Here is a 14,167-nt window from a genome sequence, read left to right on the forward strand (position 1 = left end):
GAAACAGACTGAAAGGGTTCCATTCAATTATTAGAGGTTAAGTACTTGGTGAGTTGGGAAGCTACAACACGCTCAAGAACTTTTGACAGGAAAGGTAAGTGGGAAATAGGCCGGAAATTGTTAAGATTGTCAGCATCAAGACCAGACTTTTTTAACATTGGGGTTACAGAAGCAATTTTAAAAGTGAGCGGCACAGAGTTTTAAGCATCAGTTTTAAGGACTGTTTGGGACCAAGCGTACAGGACAAGGTTACAAAATTGACCATCACAAGTGAAGAACTCAACTCTTTCATGTAGTGGGCACTGAGGCAAAATAAAACACCCAGACACAGCACCAGGATAATAAGTAAGCAATACTCTACTTGTGTTTTATGTGTTTATTACTTTCTTCATTGATATCATGTTTGCTTCCATTTTTGGAGTTTATACGAGGGTTGTTCAAAACTTTTCAGCACTTTTATATTTTCATTGGTAACAGTTGATGGCGGGAGGAGTAGTAATTGGTCGTGTCTGAGAGTGTCATGTGACTAGTTCTGTCTGGTAAGTTGGTTACCATTGCAGTTTAGTATCAGAGTTGTCACCCTGTGCGAAGCTTATAAATTGCACCAAAGAGGAACAACGTTCTGTCATACGCTTTTTGTGGATAGAAGGTGTGTCGGGAGCACAAATTCTTCTCCGCATGTGTGCTCAGTTTGGCAATAAAGTCCTCTCTCGCAGAACCATCTATAAGTGGATTCAAATGTTTGAAAATGGCTTGACTAGTATGATGGACGCAGAGCGCTCTGGATGTCCAGCTACAGCCACGAACACGAGAAATTAAGAAAGAACTCTGATGTGAAAGCAGCGGTGCATCAGTGGCTACGCGTTCAACCAAAAACATTTTTTGCTGATGGCATTAAAACGTTGGTATGACGCTGGGAAAATTGCATCACAAACGAAGATGACTATGTAGAAAAGTGATGTCATTTGTTTTTGAAATTCTTAATAAATAGAGTTAAAAAAATAGAGTTTTGAACATCCCTCGTATTTAATAATTCCACCGTTTTGTTGCCTTGTTTACTTGAGCACTGCCATTTTAGAGAGTTTGTTGACATTAGGACGCCATGTGCGATCAGGCAAGTGATGCACGTGTTTACATTATCTGTGACATCATGTTACTCACAAAATGGTCACACAATTTTAAAACTGCTCAAACTTTGTTGTGAAAAAAGAAAGGCCTTCCAAAAGAAAGTAAAGACCTTAGCTTTTGAGCATGCTTCCAGTCTACAGTTTATGGCTGCAATTCTGTTTATTGTTTCTGAATACAACTGGGAATCCTGGGAATGATTAAAGACCTTTAGTGTTTTTTTTTTACTTTTGGGTATATCTGGATACCCAAAAAAATCCCCAAATCTTTGCCATTGGACTAAACAAATATGGATTTTCTGCAGTGTGACCAGACGAATAACCCTCAGAATGTGAATGCACAAGTATACCTCGCCAAGTACAACTCGCTGAATCAGCCCCACCTTACTCAGCAGGCTGCAGGGAGGACAATCTCTGAATGGAGCAGCATATGTTGTGCTGATAAATCAGACTCTGATTGGGTGTCTCCAACATTCCGCTCCATCCAAAACGTCCAGCCTTGCCCCTTTCTACAGGCTGCAGTTCAGCGGTGAAAATAGACAGAAAATGTTATACTCAAAATAGAAATATTCTCAAAGCACATTTTTATATTGTTATATTGCAAAGCAAGCGTTGTACTTCCCTTCAGACGTGAACAAACCAAAAGGCCTTTTCCTTCCATACATACGGCATTCATGAACTCACCCCTGAGAGAGCCGCAAGCTCACTTTTAAAGCAGAACATGGAGAAATCACCGTGGCCATTACTCTGAAGAACTCAATGAAAGAAAGTTAAATCTGAGACATTCGCTAGGCTACTGTACTTAACACTGGTATGATCTCTGATTTTGAAAAACTTATTGTGCAAATTCTTTCAGGGTTTCTGGCTAGTTGTATATTGGTTATAGTGTTTTAACACAGAGATTTCCCAAATCTGAAGTTTGCTATTGTATTTACCGCAAATTAACTATGTTTAAAATTGAGTTACAATTACCTGCGGTACATTTCTTCTGGGGTGCCGCTGTTTTGTGCATCCCATTGCCATAATGTGTTCTCTAGTTGCTGGGTGCTCAGTAGTTTGGGGTTTAAATGTTATCTCAAGTGGCCATGTTTTATCCAAGTTTTAGAGTCAAGCCTTGAACCACTGTGTAAAGTATTATTGTTTTTCTTTGCTCCTGATTAATGAATCTTAACTCCTGCCTTTTTCATTTCAAATGTTTGATCTCCTCCTGGTTATGACCAAAGAAACTTTATCTTCTCAGCTTCTGATCTCTTGCTCTTGGTTCTGACTTCTGATTTTCTGATTATGTTCTCAGTTTTTTTGAAAGATAGGTTTGATTTTCGTTTCTGAACTCAGCTTGCTTTTGACTTTGCATTTCTCCAGTCCTTACATAAAAAATGTTACTGTCTCCCTGAGGGGCAGTACAAATATTAAGTAAATAATTAGTGTTTAAATACATCAACCTATATGGGTATTTATTAGTAATAGTACTATGCTAATATTGTAAATTAGCTGTTTGCATGGCTACATTACTGAAGGTACTGTATGTATAAAGTGTTATCTAACAATGTGGAACTGCAAACTGATTAAGGGCAAATAAGATGATGTTTCAACTGGGACACAAATACATACTGCTCAAAAAAATTAAAGGAACACTTTTTAATCCGAGTATAACATTAAGTCATTGAAACTTCTGGGCTATTGATCTGGTCAGTTATGTAGCAGAGGGGGTTGTTAATCACCTTCAGCTGCTTTGGTGTTAATTAAATTAACAACTGGTGGGCTAGAGAGGCAAAAATGAGACGACCCTCAAAACAGGAATGGTTTAACAGGTGGAAGTCACAGACATTTTTCCCTCCTCATCTGTTTTTTTCACTAGTTTTGCATTTGGCTACGGTCAGTGTCACTACTGGTAGCATGACCCTACAGAGGTAGCACAGGTAGTTCAACTTCTCCAGGATGGCACATCAATATGTGCCATTGCCAGAACATTTGCTCCCAGCACAGTCTCAAGGTCATGGAGGAGATTCCAGGAGACAGGCAGTTACTCTAGGAGAGCTGGACAGGGCAGTAGAAGGTCCTTAAACCATCAGCAGGACCAGAAACTGCTCCTTTGCGCAACGAGGAACAGGATGAGCACTGACAGGGCCCTACAAAATGACCTCCAGCAAGCCACTGGTGTGAATGTCTCTTACCAAACAATCAGAAACAGACTTCATGAAGGTGGACTTGAGGGCCCAACGTCCTTTAGTGGGCCATGTGCTCACTGTCTGTCACCGTGGATTGGCGGGTCCACCACTGGTGCCCTGTGCTTTTAACAGATGAGATCAGTTTCACCCTGAGCACATGTGACAGAAGTGAAAGGGTCTGGAGAAGCTGTGGAGAATGTTATGCTGCCTGTAACATCATTCAGCATGACCAGTTCGGCGGTGGGTCAGTGATGGTCTGGGGAAGCATATCCTTGGAGGGACGCACAGACCTCTAGAGGCTATACAACAGCACCTTGACTGCCATTAGGTATCGGGATGAAATCCTTGGACCCATTGTCAGAGCCTATGCTGGTGCAGTGGGTCTTGGGTTCTTCCTGGTGCACAACAATGCCCAGCCTCATGTGGCGAGAGTATGTAGGCAGTTCCTGGAGGATAAAAGAATTGATATCATTGACTGGCCCCCACACTCGCCTGACCTAAATCCAATGGAACCTCTGGTACATTTTGTTTGGGTCCATCTGACACCTCCAGGTTGCACCTCAGACTGTCGAGGAGCTCAGTGATGCTCAGTAAGGCATACATACAAGCACATGGAGACCACACAAACTACTGAGGATGACATGGAGTTGCTGCAATGAAATTTCAACAAAATGGACTAGCCTTCCTGCCGCTGCATCATTTTTTCACTTTGATTTTTGGGGTGTCTTTTAATTCAGCCCTCTGTAGGTTGATAATTTTTATTTCCATCAAACGATGTGGCATCCTTTCATTCCTAACACATTACCCAGTCCATATCAGTAGAGATATCCAGCAGGATTGTTTTTCCCATTGAGATCTGAAGTATTTTCAAAGTGTTCCTTTAATTTTTTGAGCAGTTTATATAGTCCAAATTATATTAAAAAACAAAACAGCGTTAATACCCTTCAAGATGTTTAATAAGATACATTTGATACATATCAGAATATAAAAGAAGAACATTTACTAATAAATTCCATTTTTTAACTTTAGCTTGATTCCCCCTTGTACATTTACTACCCTGTTAATGGGTGAGCTCAGAGATATGAAGGGAGATGAGAAAGCAGTTTGTTAGCCTTAAGGACTGTGTTTCCGACATGAGGTGAGTAACACTGGAGCACCACAAGGACAGTCCTATCTCCTTTTCTCTTCACTCTGTACAAGTCAGACTAAAAATATAATAACAGGTCACAGCACTTACAAAAATTCTCTATTAATGTGGTGCATTGATAAGGGAGAAAAAACACAGCAATAGAAGTAAGGCGGTGGTTTGATTCTTGGTGGAAAGAGAACTTTGTGCAACTAAAATCAACAAAAACAGGAACTGGTTATTGACTTTCGCTACACCAAAGAGCCTCATCATCCACTATGTAGGGAGTGGATATGGAGGTGGTGCATCAATACATGTACTTGGGGGCCCACATCAATGACAGTCTGGACTGGTCTTTTAACACAAAAGAACTCTATAAGAAATTGCAGAGCAGACTCCTTTTTCTTAAGAGACTGTGTTCTTTCATGTGTGTAGTGAAATCTTTTGTATATTCTACAATTTTATGATGGCTAGTGTGATTTTCTACACTGTGGTATGCTGGGCTGGTACCATCACTTCAAGAGAGGCCCACCGAATAAACAAGCCATTTAAGAAGTCAGGCTGATTCTCAACCTGGATAAGAGAATAAAGACAAAACTGATGGACATTATGAATAACGCTGCAAATACTCTCTCTGACACAATAAAACTGACGACTTAATGGAAATGAATTATTCAGCAGCAGTGTGTCAAGAAATTCTGCTGGGGGTCCTTCATACCTATGGCAATATGTCTTCATAATACCAAACTGTGACTGTGCTTTTTATCTTTAGCCAATTTAGAGGTTTCCTTTTTTTAAGTATTGTGGTGTGTATTTAAAGGGGGTTGTTGTTGTTTCCTATACTATTTATTTATTTATTAAGCCTCTGTAAAAAGCTAAATTTCCCCCTTGGGGCAAATAACATACTATCTATTTATGAACACACCCATACTTGCACAAGGGTTAGGGTTAGGGTTAGGGTTAACCTAATATGCACGTTTGTGCAGCTGACAGTAAACAGACGTGGCAATCAAATCCAGGATTCTGGTCCCTGTGCATATTTATTTATTGTTTATAAGATGATTTGTATTATTAGCATTCTAGAAAATATGTCCTCTGTGTTGATAAAGTGGAAAACAACAGAAGCTGTCCTAAAAGTTGTCGGCATAGCAGAACAGACTAAAGTAGCACTCAGATGTATTCTTACCTGTTTTGGAGTCCACTGATCAAACTGTCCCATATATGCTACAATTTCCAAGTGCGAAAGGTCCAGCTCTTGCAGCTCTTTGTCACTTAGTTGAGTAACAATCCACCCAAGCTGAAGTATCTGTTCTGGCTTCACTGACCTCAATGGTACGTACATCTGAAACTAAAAGAAGAAATCTTATTGAATAAACATAAAATGATATTAAAAAGGACAGTCAGGGTTTTACAGTGTTTTACATGAGACGTGCTAAAGATTGTCTACACTTTGAGATTTTTTAGCAGCATTACTGTAGCATTATTTTTGATTCAGATGTGATTTTCTCCAAGCAAGTTCACTTGTTATTTCTAAATTAAAGCTTAGACCATTCAAAAGGAATTGATTTGAAGAATACCATTCAGGAAATACCTGTGAACAGTTCAGAAAGTAGCAGCAAGAATGATAACCTAAAAGAAGTGTTCAAATTGTGCACGTGTACATGAAAAATGAAATGCTCCAAGTTAATTTGTTGTTACCACTTAAGGAGCAATGAGATTAAGGGAGGGAGCATACAATTAAAACAGAGAAAGAGATAAGCACTCTTACAAAGAAGGCTATTAAGAATGCCATGATGAGACTTTGCCACTTGTACAAGCAGTTAATTGAGTTTTACATTTTTAAAAACACTGAATACTGGCTCTCATTGTGGCTATTAATGTGGAATTTAAAAGCTTACCCCATAAAACTCACAAAAACATGAAAGGATACACTGCACTTGAGTGAACGATGTAAATAAATGAAAACTGTAAACATCTAATAATAATAATATATACTCAAATTTCACATTATTCCTACTAATTACCCATTTCAATTAAATGAATAGAGTCTCCTGTAAAATATTGTTTTGCAATAACTACCAACCATAGCAAAGTCACTTGGAAAAGCAGGAATTGGTCTAATGCAGTAATGTTACTCATAGACAATTGTGCATAGCACATTCAACAATAAACAGCTCCAGTGATCTAATATTATATATACTGTAATTATTACTTATTATGTGACTGATGTCTTTATCCGAGGCAACTTACAACATCTGAGATACAATTGGCTAAACTTCTTTCGTTTTCCCAATTGGAACACAGGCCGGTGAAGTGACTTGCTCATGGTCACACAGTGTCAGCAGTAGGATTTGAACGCACAATCTTGGCCCACTGTCTTCTGAATATATATAATATATCTAATATATAAATATTGAAAAAACTAAAATTGATAGACGCTCAAGAGAACAAAAAAAGTAATTAAAAAAAAACACACACACACATATATATATATATATATACATATACAGTGCTCAGCATAAATGAGTACACCCCCTTTAAAAAGTACGAATTTAATCAGTAGCTCAATGAACAAAAGAACAATGTCCAAAATTTTCACAAGGCTGAGTTTTATTGAACACTTGTTAAACTCCATAACATGAAATTAAGGTTAATAATATAACTTAGATCACAAAATCTTCAGTTTCACTCAAATTGGTTTAAGCAAAAATGAATACACCCCGCAACAAAAACTACTACATCTAGTATTTTGTATGACCACCGTGATTCTTAAGGACAGCACCAAGTCTTCTAGGCATGGAATGAACAAGTTGGCGACATATTGCAACATCTATCTTTTTCCATTTTTCAAGAATAACCTCTTTTAGAGCCTGGATGCTGGATGGAGAGTGATGCTCAACTTGTCGCTTCAGAATTCCCCACAGGTGTTCGATTGGGTTCAGATCAGGAGACATACTTGACCATTCAATCACCTTCACCCTGTTCTTCTTCAGAAATGCAACAGTAGCTTTAGATGTGTGTTTTGGATCATTGTCGTGTTGAAAAAGTGCACGACGACCAAGTGCACGGAGTGATGGCAGCATCTTCTCCTTCAGTATAGAGCAGTACATTGTTGAGTTCATGATACCATCAATGAAATGCAGCTCCCCAACACCAGCAGCACTCATGCAGCCCCACATAAGGACACTGCCACCACCATGTTTCACTGTAGGCACCATGCATTTTTCTTTGAAATCCTCACCTTTACGATGCCATACAGTTTTGAAACCATTAGTTCCAAAAACAGTGATCTTTGTCTCATCACTCCAGAGTATAGAGTCCCAGTAGTCTTCGTCTTTTTCAGCATGGGCCTTAGCAAATTCTAGGCGTGCTTTTTTGTGCATGGGCTTTAGGAAAGGCTTCCTTCGTGGACGATACCCATGCATGCCATTCCTCTGCAGTGTGCACTGTATTGTGTCACCGGAAACGGTCACTCCAGTTTGGCTTTCTACTGCTTTAGCTAACTGCAGTGAACTTGCATGGCGATTTTCTTCAAACCTTCTCATCAGAAGACGCTCCTGTTGAGATGTTAACTTCCTTGGACAGCCTGGACGTCTCTGTAAGATGGTTGCACTTCCATCTTTCTTAAATTTTTGGATCACTTTTGCTACAGTATTTTGACTGATATGTAAAGCTTTGCTGATCTTCTTGTAGCCCTCACCTTTTTTTGTGTAAAGTAATGATTTCCTTTCTCAGATTTTTTGACATTTCTCTTCCATGTGGAGCCATTGCTGACAGCATGAAATGCAAGGGCTTTTCTTTGTTAAGTAATGCCCTTTTATAGTCACCTGTCTGCTGGACACCTCTTAAATGAATCATTAGACTTACCTGTGGTTGAATGCCTGTTAATTGGACTTTTGTAGTCTCAAGTGTGGCTTTTCTCCTAAGACTATAATTGGGGTGTACTCATTTTTGCTACATGGGCTTGAATGATTTTGTTAGGATAATCACTTTTTGTGTGTGCAAATTAACAAATCTTGTTTGCAATTAATGGCCCACATTTGTGGGAGTATTTTGTAGTACAGCATCTCATACACAATGTTGATACTGAAAGGAAACTAAAGGTTTATATATATATATATATATATATATATATATATATATATATATATATATATATATATATATATATATATATATATATATATATATATATATATATAGTGACAGATGGCCGGGACTTTTGCCCAGCTGGGATGCCTCCACGCTGGATGAACTGGGGGAGCCAACCTATCCAGATTGTTACCTTCCCCAGACCACTAGATGGCAGCCCCCCAGGGTTGCAGCGGTGCCACAGATTCCCGCAGGGCTTCATGGAAGTTGGAGTTGACTACAGCCCTGTTGGGGTCCGGGGATGTACAAAAGGGGGTGTTGTAACCACTGCTGAGCCCTCTTAGGTGGTTCTTCCACCACACACGGAAGTGCTGCCAGAAATAGGTCAATGAGCACCTGGAGCACTTTCCGGGGGTGTAATAAAAAGGAGCCAGCAATTGTTACTCTGGGAGCTGGAGTCGGGAGTCAGAGGACAGAGCTTGCAAGAGTGGAGGGAGAAGAACAAAGAAAAAGGACTGAGCATTGTGGGGTGTGTGCATTGTGTTGTGCTGAGGACTGGGAAAAATAATAAACGTGTGTTTTTGTGACTTTTGAGTCTGCGTGTCTGTCTGTGTCGAGGCTGATCTTTTCACACACACACACACATATATATATATATATATATATATATATATATATATATATATATATATATATATATAGAAAACAAACAAACAACATCATCCCCAAACACATATAAGAATTTCTCATTTCAGAATTCTCACCATCCCCTGTAGTCCTGAAATCAGCCTTGTTATTCCTCTCTGGACTTTTTATAAAGCTGCTATGTCCTTTTTGTAGTCTGGTGAACAAAACTGCACACAGTACTCCAGATGAGGCCTCACCAGTGTGTTATAAAGCTTGAGCAGAACCTCCTGTGACTTGTACTCCACACATCGTGCTATATAACCTAACATTCTGTTAGCCTTCTTAATGGCTTCTGAACACTGTCTGGCAGTCGATAGTGTTGAATCAACTACAACTCCTAAATTCTTTCTCATATGGTGTACTTTCAATATTTAGACCTATCATTGTGCATTCAAAAAAAATATTTTTACTACCTACATGTAATACTTTATATTCACTTACATTAAATTACATCTGACACAAATCTGCCCATAATCAAGATTATCTGCCAATCCACTTCCTATCATGGTATAATTTGCAAACATAGCCACCTTTTTACCTAAAAACAGCAGCAGACTTAGCACTGACCACCATGGAACACCACTCTTAATGTCAGCCAATTCTGATAAGGTTCCTTGCACCATAACAATTTGCTTCCTGTGTTCTTCCAATTTTGCACCCATCTACAAACACCCTGAACTCGCACTTCTTTTAGTTTGATGCCCAAACTCTCACGTGGCACCTTATCAAATGCTTTCTGAAAGTCCAGATAAATAATATCATATGCTCTACTTTGATCATATTCTTTCATTGCTTCCTCATAGAATTCCAGCATGTTGGTAAAACATGACCTTCTTCTTTTGAACCCAGGTTGACTCTTCAGTAAAAATTATGTTTTTGCCATGTGTTGCTCATTCTTACCTTTAATAATTCCTTCCATTAATTTACCTGTGATGCACGTTAAGCTTACTGGCCTATATTTTTTATTTAACAGGATAATATTTGCCATTTTCCCGTTCCCTGTGCGCAGTGACTTCTTAAAAATATTGTATTAAGGGTTTACATATGTACTCACTAGCTTTCTTAAGAACTTGAGGGTAAATATTATCTGGTCCTGGTGATTTGTTTGATTTCAGCCTATTCAATCTGAGCAGTACTTCTCCCTCTACAATTTCCAAATCCTTCAGTACCTCCTTAGTAGTCCCATTTGTCGCTCAGAGGTTATCTGCTTTCTCACATGTGAAGACCTTAGAAAAATGCAAGTTTAGAGCATCTGATATTTCACTGTCTGTTTGTTTTAATTCTTGTTTGCTATTCCTGATGCACTTGACCTCCTCCTTGACTGTTCTTTTACTACTAAAACACTGAGAGAATCTCTTTGGGTCATCTTTTGCCTTATCTTCTATATTCCTCTACAGCTGTCTTTTAGCCTTCCTAATATTCTTCTTAATGGTTGCCCTCATGTTCTCAATATGCCTACAATTCACATTGGAGTTATCAGTCTTATACACCTTATACAGTTGTTTTTCCTTTTGCAGCTTTTTTCAACTCTTCATTAATCAACTGAGGTTTTTTTTGTTTCAATTTGGTATGTGCCTGTCTTGCATGATATGTAATAAAACGTATTTAAACCTGTTCCACTGCTCCTTGACTGCCTCCCCACTTAAAAGCTTATCCCAGTCTATCCTCCTCAGACTTTGCTGCATCTGCTCAAAATTTGCCCTACCAAAGTTAAACTTAACTGTCTTTGTATCCACACTCTTACAAAACACAAACAACTGTATTATTTTATTGTCACTTGACACTAGTGATATAATCACCTCTACACCCTCAGCTTTATCCTGATTATTACAAAATACTAAACCCAGATGCGCTTCCCCCTGCATTGGTGCTTTAACATACTATATTAGAAAACAGCCACTGATTAATTCTAAGAACTCTTTATCTTATAGTCCGCTATTTGCAAGGATATCCCAGTTAACCCTTAAACTGCCACATATTGGGGGTTAATGCACCCCCAGATGCCAAATACTTTTTTGCTGTACTTTTTAAAGAAACATCACAATTCACCAAGCAAAAGTGAAATTTTAATGGAACGTATATATTTTTCATGCAAAGAGCATCACAATTACTGCAACTCTGATCATTTTACACCCTGCCAATGAACTGTTAAAGCTACTGCAACAATCTATTAGTATATGTACAAGGTGCAACTGACGACATTGATGAAATTCAATAAATCACTGAGCAAACTGCGTTTGAAATGGCAGCATGCAAGCACACAGAGGTAAGTGCTGATGCTTACAGGCTAGTCTAGTGCAGCGGTTGAACCCCAGTGACAGTGATGCTGATTCGCTAGGGGGCAGCAGTGGTCATGAGCTGGCCGCTCAATGAATGTAGGGCACTGACTGATCAGCTCCGGCGTGCTGGAAAATTGCACTGGGAACCAACTATAACTGGTTGAGGTGGTTTAAGGTTTAATATTTGGGTAATAAAGTCTCCAATTCCCTTGTAAACTTGATGTTTTAATATTTTTTTAAATGTGCATCAGATTTACTGTTTGCATTGGGCAGTGTATTAAAAACTCCTAAAAAAAGGCCTCTTTCCCTAATGCTTGCCAGATGAAGCCAGCTGCCCTCACTAACATGGGTCTTATTGTCCAATTGAAGTGAACTGCATTTAACTTCTGTTTGACAATTCCTTTTCTGTTGTCTATTCTTCCTAAAAATGTGTATCCCTCTATGTTATATTCATTCCCAGCTTTTTTTAGCCTGTTTTCTGTTATTGCTATAACATCATAATTATGCTCCACTACATACAACTCCAACTCACTTGTTTTATTTTTGATACTTCTAGCATTAAGGCAATATATTTTTAATATGTTACTCATTATACTTTTGCTTGTAAATGTTGGGTTACAAAATACATTACTATGCATTTTTATTGTTACACTGTTATTTGTTTCTTCATGTACAGTTCTAAACCTGGTGTGTCTCCATTCTCTAGTTTAAACAATCCTCAACTAACCTACTCATATGCATCCTCAACACATTGGTGCCCCTCTGCACTCCATCACAGCAGCAGTGATCCCAATGCCCCTTAAACCTGTACCCTTCTACCCTACACTAAAATTTGAGCCAAGCATTAAGCCTTCTGATCTCCTCAGTCTTATATGGAGTGGCACAGGCAAAACCTCAGAGAAGACCACTTTCTTCTCTTCACAATTCTGCTCCTCAGCCTGGGAAGTACTTAAATCTGAATTGCAGAACTGACAGGGTACCCTTACGTTTATCGTGTGTTCAGATATGGACAATGACAGCTGAATCCATCCCTGCTCTGACCAAGAGCTTATCAACCCTTCCAGGGAGGTCATGTGCACCCAGAAGGCAACACACAATGCAAGACTCTCTGTTTGTGGACCCAACCTGCGCTTCAGTCCCCCTAATGATTGAGTTCACAAGTATCATTACCTCTGTCTCTGGTAGCTGATTTTGTTTTTGTTATTGTTTTTTTTTTTTAATTTTATTGTAATCATTTCATACAAATAGATTAATTTTTACAAAAAAAATAGGATTGAAAACAAATCAACCCCCACTCCTGAGAAAGAGAACATGGCCAGAGGACTAAAACTTAAAAATAGTAAAAATAAATAAATTGAAGAGTTTAATAGGCGGATACAGATAAATGGAGAAGAAAAAAAAATGGGGAGAGAATCTACTTCCTCAGTGATTTAAGAGCTTATTCTAAAATATTATTGATTAGATCCTGCCAGGTTTTGAAAAAGTTCTGCACAGATCCTCTAACTGAGAATTTGATTTTTTCCAATTTCAAATAATATAAAACATCAGTTACCCACTGACTTAAAAGAAGAGAGTTAGGATTCTTCCAGTTTAGCAAAATAAGTCTACGTGCCAATAGTGTAGTGAAGGCAATGACAGTTTGTTTGTCCTTCTCCACTTTAAGCCCATCTGGAAGGACACCAAACACAGCTGTTAATGGGTTAGGAGGGATTGGGACACCAAGGCTGTCTGAAAGGCACTTAGAAAGTTTTGTCCAGAATGATGTTAATTTGGTGCAGGCCCAAAACATGTGACCCAGTAGCTTGATTGCAGCGTACACAGGTTGGATCTTGTCCTAGAAACATTTTGGACAATTTCAAATGAGACAGATGTGCTTGATATATAATTTTGAGCTGAATAATTGTATGCCTGCGGTGGGTTGGCACCCTGCCCGGGATTGGTTCCTGCCTTGTGCCCTGTGTTGGCTGGGATTGGCTCCAGCAGACCCCCGTGACCCTGTGTTCGGATTCAGCGGGTTGGAATATGGATGGATGGATGGATAATTGTATGCTTTGTGCATATGGAGCTCGAATGAATTCTCTGCATTGCTACCTTCCACTCTTTTTCTGAAATGTTGAGTGAGAGATCCTTTTCCCATTGTCCTCTTGGATCTTTGAAAGGGACGGACTGTAAAATATTTTTATATATTGCTGAAATGCTGTCTGAGTCCTCGAGACTGAGCAATATTTTTTCCAGCATAGAGGAAGGTGGGAGATGGGGAAAATCGGGCAGGTTCTGTTTGACAAAGTTTCTAATTTGAAGATAGTGAAAGAAATGTGTTGCTGGAAATTTAAATTTGCAATGTAATTGTTCATAGGATGCAAAGATGTTGTCTATATAAAGATCTCTAAGCAATTTAATCCCAAATGTTTTCCAGATATTAAAAACTGCATATGTTTGCAAGGGTTGAAAAAGGTAGTTCTCATGCAGAGGTGCCACAGATAAAAGATTATCCATCTTAAAATGCTTTCTACATTGGTTCCATTTTCTGAGTGAGTGAAGCACAATTGGGTTATTAGTCTGGCAACTGATTTTGAGTTGGCCTGTTAGAGCTCTTCATCTCTGCCTACCACCTAAGAATCTTCTGAGACACCGTCGAGCTCCACAAGGACCTGAAAACAGTTTGACAATTCCAATTCTGGTGTTGATGTC

General features: G+C 38.9%; 1 protein-coding gene across 1 annotated transcript in view; it reads right to left on the reverse strand.

Annotated features, from left to right (window-relative positions):
* Positions 1–14,167, reverse strand: part of LOC114642541 (stereocilin) — a 112,270-nt gene that overhangs the window by 25,664 nt on the left and 72,439 nt on the right. Inside the window, exon 24 of the mRNA XM_051920786.1 lies at positions 5,605–5,766. Coding sequence (XP_051776746.1) covers positions 5,605–5,766 — 162 coding nt within the window. The remainder of the gene's footprint in view (positions 1–5,604; positions 5,767–14,167) is intronic.

Source organism: Erpetoichthys calabaricus, chromosome 17 (assembly GCF_900747795.2).
Source record: "Erpetoichthys calabaricus chromosome 17, fErpCal1.3, whole genome shotgun sequence".
Classification (NCBI taxonomy): domain Eukaryota; kingdom Metazoa; phylum Chordata; class Cladistia; order Polypteriformes; family Polypteridae; genus Erpetoichthys; species Erpetoichthys calabaricus.